General features: G+C 49.6%; 2 protein-coding genes across 2 annotated transcripts in view; one reads left to right on the forward strand and one right to left on the reverse strand.

Annotated features, from left to right (window-relative positions):
- The window catches only part of ME3 (malic enzyme 3), a 117,023-nt gene extending 111,620 nt beyond the window's left edge, over window positions 1-5,403 (forward strand). Inside the window, exons 9-14 of the mRNA XM_041483661.1 lie at window positions 1,038-1,151; window positions 1,815-1,920; window positions 2,488-2,630; window positions 3,606-3,779; window positions 4,211-4,309; window positions 5,121-5,403. Of these exons, the coding sequence (XP_041339595.1) occupies window positions 1,038-1,151; window positions 1,815-1,920; window positions 2,488-2,630; window positions 3,606-3,779; window positions 4,211-4,309; window positions 5,121-5,282 (798 nt within the window). The 3' untranslated portion in view covers window positions 5,283-5,403. The remainder of the gene's footprint in view (window positions 1-1,037; window positions 1,152-1,814; window positions 1,921-2,487; window positions 2,631-3,605; window positions 3,780-4,210; window positions 4,310-5,120) is intronic.
- Window positions 5,404-13,072: 7,669 nt separating this feature from the next.
- FAM181B (family with sequence similarity 181 member B) lies at window positions 13,073-14,855 on the reverse strand. The gene is given in 2 exon segments (XM_041483678.1): window positions 13,073-14,483; window positions 14,485-14,855. Coding segments are annotated over 2 exon segments (915 nt in total). The 5' UTR covers window positions 14,799-14,855; the 3' UTR covers window positions 13,073-13,882.
- Between the last annotated feature and the right edge of the window lie 604 nt (window positions 14,856-15,459).

Consider the following 15,459-nt stretch of genomic DNA (forward strand, 5'->3'; position numbering starts at 1 on the left):
AACTGTGAAACTTCCTGCAAGGCTTGGCTTCATGAGGATGAAGCACAGAAGGTTCCTTGTCACTGGGCAGGATTTGGCCCTACAGGTGGATCTTGCCACTGTGTGGAAGTTACCAACAGTCTGACAGTGATTTTTGGCCCACAAATCCTGAGCAGACTCCATGGATACTATGAGGCTGCCCATGTGTCAGTGGGGCTTTAAGTATCTTTAGGGAAGTTCCTTATGAGGCAAGAATATTAAGGAGGCTGGTTTGAGTTCTCAGGGTTGATGTCTAGAGTAAACCAGAATTTCTTTAGCAGCAGAGTCCAAAGGACTCAGACTCAAAGAACTGTAAGAACACAACCTTTCTATCTGGAGTCACTCATAGTGCTCCATGGCAGAAGCCAGGTTGCCTGTATGGCACCTTGCTCAAAGAGAGAGGAAGAAGAAGAGGGTCCATGGAGGGTCAATGGGTCTTTGGACCCTCCAAAGCCTGGTCTGTGTACTAAAGGTGTTGGTCCAGGAGCTGTCTGTGCTGGTCACCATCTCTGTGGCACAGAGTCCCAACTGCCTTGTTAGTCCCCATCTGGGCAAAAGGACCAGGCATGGCTATAGGACCACAAACACACAGAATGTCCAAGGCTGCTTTCCCAGGCAGGAATGGGAGAAGACTTTCCTCATGGCTATATTTCAGATGCAGCAGTCCTGCTTGGCCTTGAGTTCCTCTGTACTGGCATTGCCATCAGCATTTTTTAAGTGTCTGCCTCTCTTCCTCCCCTGCAGCAGCTGCTTTAAATTATGGAGACAGCCCTGCTTGTCAAGGTACCACCTCTGCTTCTTCAGCCTCACCTGCAACCTGCTCTGCTGAATGATTGTGAGGCTTTTTTCTTTTTGGCAGCACCTACAACGCTAAGATCAGCCCCATGCCTTGGCACTGTGCAACAGAAAGTCTCCCTGCTTTGTGCAGTGCTGGGGGATGACACAACCCACCTCTCATTTAAAATCTTCCCCCAAAATATAACAATATCCCAATTAACTGTTTCTATATTGTGTTCCAGGCTGCCATGGGCATCGCTCATCTCATCCTCATGGCCATGGAAAAGGAAGGAGTTTCACGAGAGGATGCCATCAAAAAAATTTGGATGGTGGACTCCAAGGGACTGATTGTGAAGGTGAATTTGAATCCAGAGCTGAGCTCCACTCACCTGCCATCCATTGCCAGCTGGAGAGGCCAGAGCGGGCAGATACCCTGGACCCTTGCTCAGCCCTGAAGTAAAGGCTGCGGTTTTATTGGAGTCAGCATTGCTGCTCCTGCTTTGAGAGGACTAGGTCTCATGGTGACAAGTGTGCCAGCAGCACTGGCTGCCCTAAAGGCAGCACTTCAGGCTGGGCCTCTAAAGTGGAAGGATACCCTGCTGGCCATGACCTCGAGCAGTGCTGGAAGTCTTGCACATCATATGGGGCAATATCACAGCATTGTGCCCTGCTTGGTGGCCCAGCCTCACCCAGCTCCATTCTGCACTCCCTGTGTCCCCAGAGCCTCTGCCCTTGTCCCTCCTCAGACTGGAGGAGACTTGTGCTTTGTGTACAAGTGAAGGGAAGCCAGGTTCTTCCTCCACACCGTCAGTGTACTTCGGTGGGTGAGAGGAGCAGAGGCCAGCCCAGTGTGACATTTTACCAACCACTCAATGCCTGACTGGCTGATGCTGAGCTCCTGCTGTGTGGAATCTGCTTTAGGTAGAGGGCTGAGAGATTAAATGAGCTGAAGATGAGTTACTATGTTATGTGTGCACCTTTTGCCAACAGACCAAAGTCTGATTTCTTTTTCCTCACAGGGCAGGAGCCACCTAAACCATGAGAAAGAAATGTTTGCCCAGGACCACCCCAGTGTGGACACACTGGAAGAGGTTGTGCAGAAAGTGAAGCCTACAGCAGTTATAGGTGAGTTCACTTAATATGACCTTTTCGTGTCCATTCAATTCTTATGAAAGTTTCTGTCTTTCCTCTGGAGTCTCCTTTTGTTCTCCTAGTCAAAACAAAATGAGCTTTTTTCACCCCCCTTTTGTCGGTTGAGTTCTCCATATCCTTTTTGTGTTAACTATGGGGCACAGGCTTCCTCACTCCTTTGGAGCTGTAGGAATTCTTTCAGACAGAGCTGTAGAGGGAAGTGCTGGGGGAGGCAGGATCTGGGGCTCTCAAGCAACAAACTTGTCCCTGTCAGGCTGGGCAGGATGAGGATGGCAACAGGCACCTCAGGAAGGTCTTTGGGAATCAGAGTGCTGCAGTCAGGCTGGCCAAAACACTGGTGCCCACTCTGCCTGGAGGAGCAGAGGGCTTTATTTTGAGACAGGCTTTAAATCTCACTGTCATATGAGAAAGATGCCACCTGCATCTCCAGAGATTAAGCTGGTTCCCTCCCACAGTTCATTTACGAGTCCCAGAGGAGCAGCCCGATGCTCTGAAGTCACACAGTGTGAAGGGTGAGCAACTCTGCTGTTGCTGTTCCAGGTGTGGCGGCTGTTGCAGGCGCTTTCACCGAGAAGCTGCTGAAGGACATGGCAGCCTTCAATGAGAGGCCCATCGTGTTCGCCCTGAGCAACCCCACGAGCAAAGCGGAGTGCACAGCAGAGCAGTGCTACCGCCTCACCCAGGTACTGCCTCACCCTGGTACTGCCTCACCCTGGTACCTCACCCCGGTACTGCCTCACCCTGGTAGCTCACCCAGATACCGCCTCACCCTGGTACCTCACAGGTACCGCGGCTCGACATGGGGAGCTCGGGGCCTGGCTGGACCCAGGACACCACAGCGGGGCATGCTGGCAAACAAGTGACAGCCTGCATAAATTGAAATCAGAGATAGTCGAGCTGGGTGTAAAAAAGACTTTGATGCTGTGAGGAGGGTCAGGAGGTGGAGCAGCGGGCAGGGCCAAGGTTGCTCATGCAGTCTCTGTCGTTGCAAGTTTTCCAAGACCAGACTGGGTAAAGCCCTGAGCAAGCTGATCTGATTTCGTAGCTGACCTTGCTGTGAGCAAGAATTTGGGTCCCTACCAGCCTGAATTACTTTGTGACCCTCTAAAGAAAGTGCTTGCCTCCTTCACCCACAGCTGTCTGAGATGTCCCATCCTCTCCGGTTTCTGTCCCCTGTGTTATGCCAGCCTAGTTGTTTATGTAACTATTTCATCACCCAACTTAGATCCAGTGTCACTGAAGAATTACAGACATGTGGATTGACTTGGCTTGAGAGAGGAGCCCTTGTCTCACTCTTTCCTTTGCCTTCCCCACCACCTGCCTATGGCCAGAGCAATCACACAGCCCCAGACCTTTATCCCACGAGGCTCACTTCATGCTCCATAGGTGGTTGATAGAGAGGTAGAAAGACTCCTCAGCAACTTGCAGTACAAACACATGCTCAGTGCATGATCGCCCTTTCCATGGCCCTGATCCTGGCTCTAGGGGTGTGGGTCCTCCCAAAATGTCAGCTGGAGGTGGCTCTGGTGGAGATGCCTCTGCTAACTGAGGTTTGGCAACTTTGTCACCAGTGTCCCCTGAGCACAGGTCATGATAAGCAGCAGGAATCTAACACTTCTCGTCCGAACCTGAATGCTTTTTTCTCTCTCTTTGATCAGGGCCGGGGAATATTTGCAAGTGGGAGTCCATTCCCAAAGGTAACCCTACCCAATGGACAGACCTTCTTCCCTGGCCAAGGAAACAACGCCTACGTCTTCCCAGGAGTGGCTCTGGGAATCATTGCCGGCGGGGTCCGGCACATCTCTGATGAAATCTTCCTCATCACAGCAGAGGTTTCCAACTGACATTTAACTGATACTGTAAAAAAGATGATAAGAGGCACATGTATCTACTTCAGGTGTTTTAAAGAACCTGGCCCAGGGCAATGCATGGAAAGGAAATAGCTTAGCCTCAGCAAAAAGCTGCAGCCTTCTCCTGGCTCAGGGAAAGCTCATGCTTCCATTACACCTACAGAGGTGCAGGAGCCATGACAGGGTTCTCCTTCTCCACACCTGCTGCCCTAACACAGCACTGTCCCACTCTGGCTCCAGTCTGAAGTCTGTGAGGAAACGTGTACACACGTGTGTTTGAACAGGTCACTAGTTCCCTTCAGGACTAGTCCCACCCCCAGTGCTGCTGAGATTTCAGCCACATACCATGTAATGTGAGGGAATGTGGTATGTGCTTGAGACCATCCCTAAAATTACCATCCTCTTCTTTCTAGACTATTGCTGCCCAGGTGACAGAGCAGCATCTTGCAGAAGGAAGACTCTATCCCCCCTTGGACAGCATCAGAGAGGTGTCTCTCAAAATTGCTGTGAAAGTGAGTATTTCCATTCTTACTTCCATTTTTCCTGGTAGGAAGGGAGGGAATGCCCAAAAATGGCATCATTTTTGGTTTGTGTTTTTTTAATTCAATTTATTCTAAAGTCTAAAGCAGTCATTCTCAGGAATTCTTCTGGCCATAATTGCTGCTTTGATTTCTTCTATCATTAAAACCCAGATGTGAAAAAATACATTCTGATTCTGGGTGCCTCAGAGCTCACAAAGCTCTTCTTTATTGCTTGAAGCTGTGAGTCTTCAGCACTTCAAAAAATGAGGTTTAGAGTCAAATTCAAACATGACTCAAATTGCCAAAAGATTTAGCCAAAAGCTGCTATTTTGGAACCTTTCCTCGTGTGTTTGGTAGGGACCTAAGTACATAAGTATTATTCCAGATGTGGACTTGTCTAATGATGGGTTTGGTGCCCTGTGTACATCAGATCTGTGACTCAGAGACATCCACTGAGAATCTCCTTGCTCAGAGCTACTGATGGATGCAGAGCATGGCCGAGGAGCTCACAGGTGTGAGCAGAGCTGGCCAAAGGGCTGCTCTCCCTCTTCACCTGCACACCCCAACCATTCTGCCAGGGCAGGGGGTGCTTTTCTTAGCAGCCACTACTTGCAGGCAGCTTACATTCCCTCACCCAACTGAGGGTGAAGTGCAGCTGACTCACGGAGAGAAAAAAGCAAAAAACTGCACAATTCTGAGAGGAGGAAAGAGGGAAAACACAGACAGAGCCAAACTGCAGTTGGTTTCAACTTCATAACATGCCAGCATTGTTTCAGCAGCTCATTTTGTTATCTTTTTGCAGATTGTTGACTGGGCCTACAAGCATGGCCTCGCTTCTTCGTACCCCGAGCCAGCAGACAAGGAAACCTTTGTGAAACAGCTCATGTACAGCTCTGACTACGATTCTTTTGTTTTTGATGATTACAGGTGGCCCCCTGCAGCCATGCAAACACAAATTATATAATGTTTTGTGAGAATTGTTCTGTCATTTTTGCCATCAGTTCCTGTGGCCCATATCATTGCTGATATAACGCACCTCCAGGCTTGCAGAATGATAAAAGTAAATTAATCCAAGTTGGTTTTTACTTGGCACTGATTTTTGTCTGGGGGAGCATGTCATTAGGGAATAAAATGGAGTCCAGGGTGGGCAGTGGGTACTCTAAGGAGAGAGACAGACTGGCTGCAGCCCGTGCCAGTCAGCACTGCTGATTGCTGATTGCTTAACGTACTGCCTGCTCTCAGCTGCCTTGGGATAAGCTGCCTGGGCCACCTCAGAAGCACAGAATCCCCTTGGTGCTGGGAGTGCCCATAGGAAGCTCGAATCCATGTGGCCATCCCTCACACATGAGAGCCACGCTTTGCCTGTGGCTCTCTGGATGTAATGGGAGGTGTGTGCATTGCCCTGGGAGAGTTGCACACCTGGGAAGCACTACTCTTCTGCTTCTGAACTCCCTGATGTTGGGGAGTCTCAACCAACCCAAAGTGGTGCATGGGTCACACAGTCTGGCACTGTCATCTGCCACACCTCAAGGAAACAAACCCCAAAACCTCCCTCAGCCCCTCCCCTCCTCAATTCAGGTGGCCCTTCAAGAGAACAAGAGTGAAGGGGCACATAGGGGAGAGCCAGGCCAGAGATCAGGACACCCACAGAACCACATACAGCCATCACATTGATGCAGCTCCTGATGGACACTGCTAAGGAAACACTGCCACCAGCCAAGGGCTCCCCTGGGGTCTCTCTGTGTCACAGAGTTTCAGGGAGGCCTCCCCCAGCCTTGTGACATTACCATGCCTCACTGAATATTATGGCAGCAGGATGGGTGCTCCTGACCATAACTGGGAAGGAACACAGGAATTGCTGGCAACTCTTCCTGCCCACACTCCCTGTGCTGGTGGGGCTGAAGGGAAGGTGAGGCTGAAGGGAAGGTGTGCTCGGGGAGCACAGCAAGTTGGGTGGGAGCCTTTAATGGGAGCAAGGCTATGCCTGCCCTGCCCTGTATTCCCACCGTGTAGGATCCAAAGGGAACCACTGGAGGGCTGCAGAGGACTTCTATGTGCAGCTTTTGCCCAGGAGAGAAGGTCCTGTCGGCAGCACCTCGCATTTTACCAGGTACTTGAGCAGTGGCAGTGAATATTCTTTTCCTGTCCAGTCTTGTACAAGAAGAGTATCCTGCAGAGGGAATACTTACTGGAGTTGGAGTTGCTGGGCGTCTGCCCTACAAGGAACATCAACTAGTAAAAGAGTCTAAATTGGTGTAGAGAAAAATCAAGTTGAATAGTGTGGACTTTTAGCTGCTGTGTTTTGTTTTCTAATTTAAAGCAATGATATTTCTAGCAGCTCATTTTGGATTTCTCTATCCCAGTTTTTCTCTCAGCAGCAGGAAAAGTCTCTATTCTTAAATTGTTCTTTTTTCCTTCATTTGAAACATGAGGTAGTTTGAAACCAGTGCTATAACTATCATAAACACAAGAAAAATATATAAATAAACGTAATAATTTAGCAATTAATTTAATACCTATTTAATACCTATTTCACAAAGGATTATTGTGTCATCCAAACATGATGGCCTGGCCATTTCCTGATACCTGAATTACCTCTGCCAGGAAAAAAAACCTACATTTCTCTTTGCTTCATCACTCATGTGTCTCCTCTTATTTAACAAAATTTCATCTTATTTATATTTCCAGTTGCTCTGGATTAGCCAGGTAGCATTTGTCCTGTAGTAAAATATGTTCTTCTTCCCCTGGCAGGGCCCACTTATTGGCCAAGACAGCACATTGCTTGGAGTTGCCACAGGCTGTAGCACTGGCTTTTCTCCAGGAGCATCCAGGAACCAGTGTGTGGCTCTGACAACCCAAGGGGCTCTGGACAATACAATAAAAATAAATTATATTGAAGTCAGGGCCATCCTTCTCTGGCCTGACTTTTTACTTCAGCCCCTGTGCCTGGTGTTCTGTTGGCTGGCTCTAGGCATTAAGGGTCATCTAAGCCATAAAAAGAATTAATCACAGACTTTAGGGAAAAAGCCAGGATGCCTGGTCATCACATTTGTATTAGGAACACCAGGCGTGTTTTTACAAGTAGCCACCCCAAATTAAGCCTCTACCCTTTAAGTCATGTTCTGAGGCTTCTTCCTCACAAGCCCTGACTTCATGTGCAAATGGGAGACATTTGTTCTGCTGGCACTTCAAGGGTGTGATGACCTTTCCATCCTGAAAGGAAAATCTTGATAAAATCACTAATTAATGACTGAGCTTGAATCATTTGTCCCAGATATGTGGATAAACAAAGAAGCTAAAGGTCTGGCTATTAAACAGGAAAGAAAGGTTTTTCTTCATAGAGCGAGCTGTTCAAATACCTAAAATGGTGGTAATTGATTTATATGCAATTATTGGAGTGCACAGAAGCAATTATAGCTGTTATTTGAAGCCCAGCTCTACTGTGTGGTGTTTCTATGCAAAAAATGATTAGTCACCCACTGATAAGAAATGGTGGTAGAAGGATGGAATTTCTCCTCATTTAAACTTCATACCCAGTTTTACCCCTCTGAACTCTGTTTTCTGTATCTTGAGAATAATAGGGCTGTTTACTCCAGATCTAACAAATCTAGCTGACAAACCACTGGCAGAGAAGAGACTGCTGGCATGGGATGGGGATTTGATCACAGAACTGTAACACTGCTGGTATTACTGAAACAAGATCTGCCAGAGTCCAGCTCAACTCACAGTCACATTCATACAGTCAGCAGTCAGAGCACTAAATGTTATTTAATCTGTAACTGCTGCAGGTTGGTCTGGACAGTCACTGAGATGTCCAGAGATCTCACAGACTGACTATGAACCTGCATTGCCTTTCAGGGTGCTCAGCCTCAATACCCAAACATTCTGGTGAGCTTGAGAGCTGAACACATCAAAGAGAGATGGGAAGAGAAGGAAATAAGAATGTCATGCTAAGAGAGGGTCCAGGACTCTGAGTGCCACCCTGGAGTGTTGTGTCCACCTGAACCCAGAGCAAAGTCCTGAGCACAAGCTCAAGCTCTTCACTATGAGGTTTGGAAGACAAAAGGGTTATGTCTGCTACATCATTGAAATGAGCCATGGGGATCAATCCCTATACATTTCTCCTTTCCCTGTGATACACACTCTGCAATTAAAAGTTAAAGGGACAAAATCTGGGCCACCACCTCTCCTGTGACACCATCCTTGGTCCAGCTGCTTCTCAGGCACGATTCTTCTGATTGAAGAGTATTGCGGCAACATCAAATTAAAAATCCTTCACTGAGCTTTCACCACAGTGGAAGTACAAAGGGTTGAAACTGTGGGCCTCTGTCTTTTATGAAGCTGAACAAAAACAAAATTAGTAACAATTATGGCCAGCTTCCCCAAGAGAGAGCAGTCTGTATTCCCCATCTACAGGCACCAGTAAAGTGATTTGTCACGTAGTGTTTTAGGTTTAACTCACTCCCAGTCTGACAGGAGATTTGCTTCACTTAGCTGTGGCTGAAATGGCTGAGCTGGGCTCCAGCCATTCCTGGGCTAAGCCAAACTACTCCCACTTCACTCCAAACCCTCCTGGAGGATGCACTGGGGGACTGATCACAGGTTGTAGCAACAGAGGCACAGGTACAGTTCCCTTCAGCACGCAGCTAAGGGATGGCACCTATGGCAAAGAGAGAGCAGGAAATGGAGACAGTCACCTCTTCATCTGGCACAGCAGGATTTGCCAGAGTTTGTTCAGCAGAGCCCACAGAATGAATTACAATTAGCTGCTGAGGCTGAAGTAGTCTAAAATGCCCACCAGGAGACATCCTAGGACACAAAACATGCGCTAACAGGCGCATCAGAACCCGTTACTACAAATCCTGAATCCTCTACTCCCTCCTTCAGTGCAGACCAGTTTACATTTTCTTATATGCCCAACATTGTTGGGGAATACCTAGAAGGAGCACAGGGTAAATCGTGCAGTTTTAGCTGCCTCTGGGAGATGACACAAATTGTATAAATAAGATGTGATTCCCCCATTTCAGAGAAGGAAAGATTAAGGATCATTTGGGAAATGCTGCCTATTCCTCAAATCCCACACTGGCCTATTCAAGTAATTATAAATACATTCCACTGACAGCAATGCAGTGGCATTGAGTCTGTGACCTCTGGACAGCCGTAGGTCTGTGGACTACAATCATAACAACCCTAAAGATAAGGCTTTGACAGTGCATTTACATTTCATATGGAGGGGCTCCAAAAAGCACAAAAGCCTAAAAACCTTCAGGCTGGTGAAGTAGTTCTTTGCCAGCAAGGGAGGGGATAATCAGGGTTCCAGTGTGGTATTGAAAAATATTATTAAACACCTTCACCTTTCATAGCATCGCCTTTCAGCAATCTCCTGCCAATATTTACCCACACAGAATTGGGGAGAGAGTGCTCATTATCATACACTCTATTTTTGGCTGTTTTTGTAGATGTGTTACAAACACCACTGGATTTTAAGGACGTGTTCACCAGCCTCTTTGGCTGACACAAAGCTATCCTAAAAGCATTCCCAGCTCTCACTTCATATAGTCGGGCTTGTAGGCCTGAACTCTGACAGTCTCATCTGAATTTCTTGCACATCTCTATGGAATTGCTCCACCACCTTTTTCCTCCTCTTGCCAATAAGTGCAGAATGACCTTCAGTTTTTGCACTGTTGCCAAAAGCATTTTATTTAGAAAGTCAGAAAACAAAGAATTTAGAATAAACTTCTGTATCTTTTTCACTAACGCTTTGATCAACTGTGTAAGCTCAGCAAAGATGACTCATCATCAATGGCTGGGCTGTACTAGAGCATTCCCAAGCTCTGGCCATGAAATAGTTAATGAGCCTGTTTCAAAACACTTTAATAAAAGGAATTTTTCTGCTTTCTGAAAGTGGCTTTGGAATAGACCCAGACTATTTAAGTCACAAAATACTGAGACACAGTAGTAATTATTCATGGTGAACCCTTACTTACTTGTCAGTAAATTACCACTAAGGAAAGGTTAAGATTCCCTCATTTAAAATGAGAAGCAAGGGTTCTTGTAATCCCCCTTTATCATCTTCGACTATACATGAAAAATTATTAACACGTGTATGCTTTCCCATCAAAACCTCCAGTAACATCAGGCAGTACGTGTAAAATACACTAGCAATAAAATGGAGTTTAGTGTAGCTGAGGAACTCCGTGCAGGCTTTGTAAAATTAAATAGTTTGATAGTCTGACCTCAATCCAACCAAACAGAACCCATTTCCTTTCAAAGGGAGACACTTCTTTTAAGACAGAAAAGCTTAAAAGAATCAGCTTTAGTCTTAGGGACAGACTCCTTATAAAAGTACATCAAAAAAACCAAAATATCTTGCTCAATTACAAAAGCTTTTATTCTTGCAGATGCTTAAGATTATGATCTTCAGTGTTTCAGAGGAGAAAACAATTTCCCAAGGGTGTTTCTGAGTGAGACTGTTAGGTGGTGTTTTCAGTGCCTGCACTATTCAAGCTGGGGGAAACAACCCAACAAAAAGAGCCCACACATGCACAAAGGAGATCAAAGATGCAGCCTCACTAGATGGCAACCCCTGGGCTGTTCAGGTGCCCTCACATCTCCACAGCGTGGAGAGGGGCTCCAGTGTTCCTCAGGAGTAACACAGAAGTTTTTGTTTGGTCTGTGTTGGGAAAAGCTGTTGTTAGCTCCTTTCCAAGCTCATCAGACTTCCCATGCCAGGTACTCCTCAGATACAAATACATCCTCTGGCAGCAGTGTAGCCATACGTAGAAGAACACTGATTTTTAGATTTCTTTTTTTTCTTTCAGTGCAAGCTCCTATAATCTGAACATCCCCCTTAAGGAACTATAGCAGGATAGAGGCTAAACTGAAGGGACTTGTGCAGCTGCTGCTCAGTCAGCCTGATTCCCAGAGCCTGACCCAAAGTTCTGCAAGCCCACAAGAACCCTCCCAAGCTGGCAGCACTGGGAATAGGCTGCCACCCCAGCCTTGGATCAGCCCAGCTCTGCTGGCACCTACAGAGCTGCTTCTCGCACTGGTTTCAGACAAGGTCTGACCCAAGAAGGCTGATTGATGCTCTGCTTCTGAGCACCACAGGTCATCACCTACAAGGCAACAGAGCACCACATGAGCAAAAACCACCAGCTGCTTAGATTTGTGTCCCTTCAGGGCTACTTGGAATAAGAAGGTGAAGTCTGTGGGCAATAAGATTATTCAGGTTTGCAATTTCTATCCCAGAACCAATAAGATCATTCAGGTTTGCAATTTCTATCCCAGAACCAATGCCTGAAAACCTCTTTTTGACTTTTTCTGAGCAACCAATGCCTGAAAACCTCTTTTTTACTTTTTCTGAGCAAAATCTCACTGACACCTGTGAGACAGCTGACAGGATAAGTTATAAAATCTTCAGGATTAGATCCCCAGTTAATACACATTTGTCTATTAAGCTTATGAGATAAATAAATCCTAAAACGGGTGTGTTTGTTCCTTACCTGGGACCACTGCATTATCAGCTCCACCATCATTTACCTGGCCTGCTGAAAGCACAAATCTTAGGTGCATAGCTCAGAGGAGTAAAATGGGCATTGAGATTATTAGCACAGCATCATCAAGCTGAAATAATTCTGAGCAGCTGTCAAGACATGCTGCAAATTCACATGCTTGAAGTAGGCGCTAAACAAAGAAGCTAAACCCAACACATCTCCACCTGAAATAACCCCCAGCTGGTGTTGCCCAGGTAGTCTCATATGCAGTTAGATGCAAGCTCTGCTGGGAGCTGGCAGTGTTCAGCTGGGAGGTTTGCCAAAGTGAAGAAGGCAGGCAGGACACAGCTTACAGAGCAGACATAGTCCCATCATCACAACCAGCAGCAGGGCAGGATTAACCTAATTTGTAGCTACCTTGGCTGGACAGGCTGCCCATTGATCCTCATACATGCTCTTGAGAAGCTGAGTGAAATAAACTGCTGCAAAATTGTTCTTGAAAAGTGCATTTCCTCACAGCACCCAGCTATCAAATGCTGGAGTGTTGTGGATGTTCATCCATGGTGATTTCTTTCCATACAGCTTGTGGACACCTTGGGCAGCTTGTGGGGAGGAAAGAGGAGGCAGCAGTTACAGCTCTTGCTTATAAAAGTAAAATTAAAACATTTGCCAAAACAAATTATCTCAGTTTATCTCCAAAAGATTTTGTTTCACCTCTCCACACTTCCCAGCATGCTGACCAAAAATCTCTGAAAAGTTAAATCTGGGTAGAAGAATGAAAAAAAAATTCTTTACCTTCCACACTATCTTTTAATACACAGAAGGCACAAGGATTTGTCACCACCACCGCGGGTAAAACCCCAGGCTGATCCCTATGCGGATCCCGTTTAAAAAACAAACAATCCACTTGGGGCTGGCAGGGAGCCAGACTGCGGGATTGCCTTTGAGAACTTGCATCTCAATAGGAAACCTCCGAGTATTTTGATCTGTTTTCATAACTGTAACAATTTTCATCCCTTGACTTTGTAGCTTATTATCGCTCCTTTCTTTCTACCAAGTTACGGAAACAGACGGTACAAATGAAGGCCAAACAAGCACGGGTCGCTGTGGATAAAATACAGTGTTTCAAAAGATTTAGAAAAGACAAAACCCACTGCCTGTCTCAACTCCTGCCAAGAAACCATTACAGAGGATGGAGGCACGGTGAAAGCCCCCTGAACGCCGCGTCTCAACAGCAGTAACAACCACACATCTCGGATCTATTGTGTAGCTTTATTTTTATAGGACCTATCATAGACTCTTTTTACATAACTTAAATGATTATCAAATAATCTCCTGTACACAATGAGACGGAGCTGCATCGCTTTCTGAGCTTTGACACATTCCTGGAAGAAATCCAACAGTCTGTAGGAATCACATGGCCGCAGTGGCTACAGTACATTTTTCTCCCGAACTTACACCATCAATTAACTTACAAATCGCTGTAAATTGCCTTTTTGCAAGATCCTGCAAGACGCTGTTAAAATTTCAGTACACTGAGTTTTGGTAGCAGCATTTTTAATTTTGCTTTCCCATCTTTGTGTCCTCAGCTGAACACCTGCCAGCACTTGTGACAAACGTGAGCCTGGGAAAAACGCTAAACACACCTCAAGTGTTGACACGAGCTTTAGATTTAGACTAAAATCACTGACGAGTGGTCCCCGCGGCCTCTGAGGAGCGCAGCCCCTGTCCCCACGTCGCCTACAGGTGCAGCAACGCGTCTGCCTACAGGCAGCCAAGCCCTGGCCCCAAGGAAGGAGGATGAAAGGGGGGCACCGGCCGCTACAAAAAGACCTGAAGAAACCCAAAGTTTCACATTTTATTTGCAGCGTCGCCCAAACCGCAGGAGGAGGAGACTGGCAGTGCACAAGGGTGAATCCTGCGGGGGCCGTGGCCGCGGGGCTCTCACACGAGCGGAGTGTGCGGAGCCCCGTGCGGCCTCCGCGCCGCCCCAGCGTCCGCCGCCCCCGCGGGGCTCCGGGCTCCGCTCCCGCCTCGCCGTCCCGGCGGACCCCGAGCCCCGGCCGCCCTACAGCCCGGGGTAGCCCCCGCGGTGGTACCCGCCGCCGTAGTCGTAGGGCGGCTGCGGCGGGGGCAGCGGGCACTCGGGGAAGAAGGGGGCGAACCCCGCGGGCAGGTGCCCGCCGGGCTCCTCGCTGCCGCCGGGCACGGGCTCGGCGCCGCCGGGGTAGATCGGGCGCAGCGGCTCGGCCGGCGCCTTCCTGGGCGGGCTGCAGGGCGCGGCGGGGCTCCAGGGCGGCTCGGGGTACAGCAGCCCGCCCAGCAGCGGGTGCGGCCCGGCGGGCAGCGGCAGCTCGTACAGCCCGTGCTCCAGCCCCAGCTCGGCGGGCAGGCGGCCGCCGAAGGCGTCGGTCGGGGCGGCGTGCTCGGGCAGCAGCGCGCCGTACTCGGGGCACAGCAGCTCGAAGAACTCGGTGGCCTCCGCGCCGCCGCCCCCGCCGCCCTTCTCCGGCTCCTTGGCGGGCGGCCCGCGGGCGGCGGGGCCGGGCAGCGCCGGCTCCGTGAAGAAGGAGGGCGGCAGGTTGCGGTCCCGCAGCGGCACCTTCCGCGGGCCGCCCGCCGCCTTCTCCCCGCCGCCCGCGCCGCTGCCGCCCGCCTTAGGCGGCGGGCGGGCAGGCGGCGGGCGGCGGCGGGGCGGCGGCGGCGATGATGCCGGTGCAGCGCTTGATCTGCTTCTGCAGGTACTTCCTATGGTTCACCTTCCGCCGGGACTTCACCGGCCGGTCCAGCGCCAGCTTGATGTTGCTGGAAGCCGAGTCGATGAAGCTCAGCAGGTCCCGGGTGGCTTCTCTAAAGTCCCCCGCCTCGCCGCCGCCGCCCTCGTAGCCCTTCTCCAGGTCGGCATAGCCCAGGAGCCCGCCGGCGGCGGGGAAGCAGAAGGAGAGGAGGTGGTGGGGGCTGAGCAGCGCGGCGGGCACGGCCATGGCCGGCGGCGAACGCCGCCGCCCCGACTTCCGACAGAGTCCGCTGGGATGCGCCCGGCGGGCGGCAGCGGCGGCAGCGGGGAAAAGGCGGCGGGCGGGGAAGGAGGAGGAGGAGGAGGGATCAGAGCGGGGCTGGCCCCGGCCCTCCCCGCCTCCCTGCCGGGAGCCCGGGGGCCGGGCCGGCTGCACCCACCAAAGCACCGACCCGGGCGGGAGCACCGGCAGCGGCGGGGCGGGACGAGCATCACCCCCGGGGCTTGGACACGCCCGCCCTGGGACAGATACGGAGCCCCGCGGGACAGGTGTACACACACACACCCCGGGACAGGTGCACAGGCATCACCTGAGCAGACACACGCAGGCAGCCCAGGGCAGGTGCACAGCACCCTTCAGACCCCGTCAGTCTTGTCCCCCCTGCTGCAGCTGCTCAGCTGGCAGAAAACATCTTCCTCCGTCTGGGGTCAGGCCCGGCGCTTGCACGGCTCTGGGTGCGAGGGCACGGGGACATGCTCTCGCTGTGACAGCCGCCAGGATACACACACTTAAACTGATTTGTAAAGGATGCTTTTTTCCGAGCTCATTGATATGCACATTACATGGCGTATTCTCTGTCTAGTCAAGTCCTAAGAAAATTCAGAGCTGTGATCCAGTAGAGATTTCA

Source organism: Pyrgilauda ruficollis, unplaced genomic scaffold, assembly GCF_017590135.1.
Source record: "Pyrgilauda ruficollis isolate IOZ18807 unplaced genomic scaffold, ASM1759013v1 scaffold60, whole genome shotgun sequence".
NCBI lineage: Eukaryota > Metazoa > Chordata > Aves > Passeriformes > Passeridae > Pyrgilauda > Pyrgilauda ruficollis.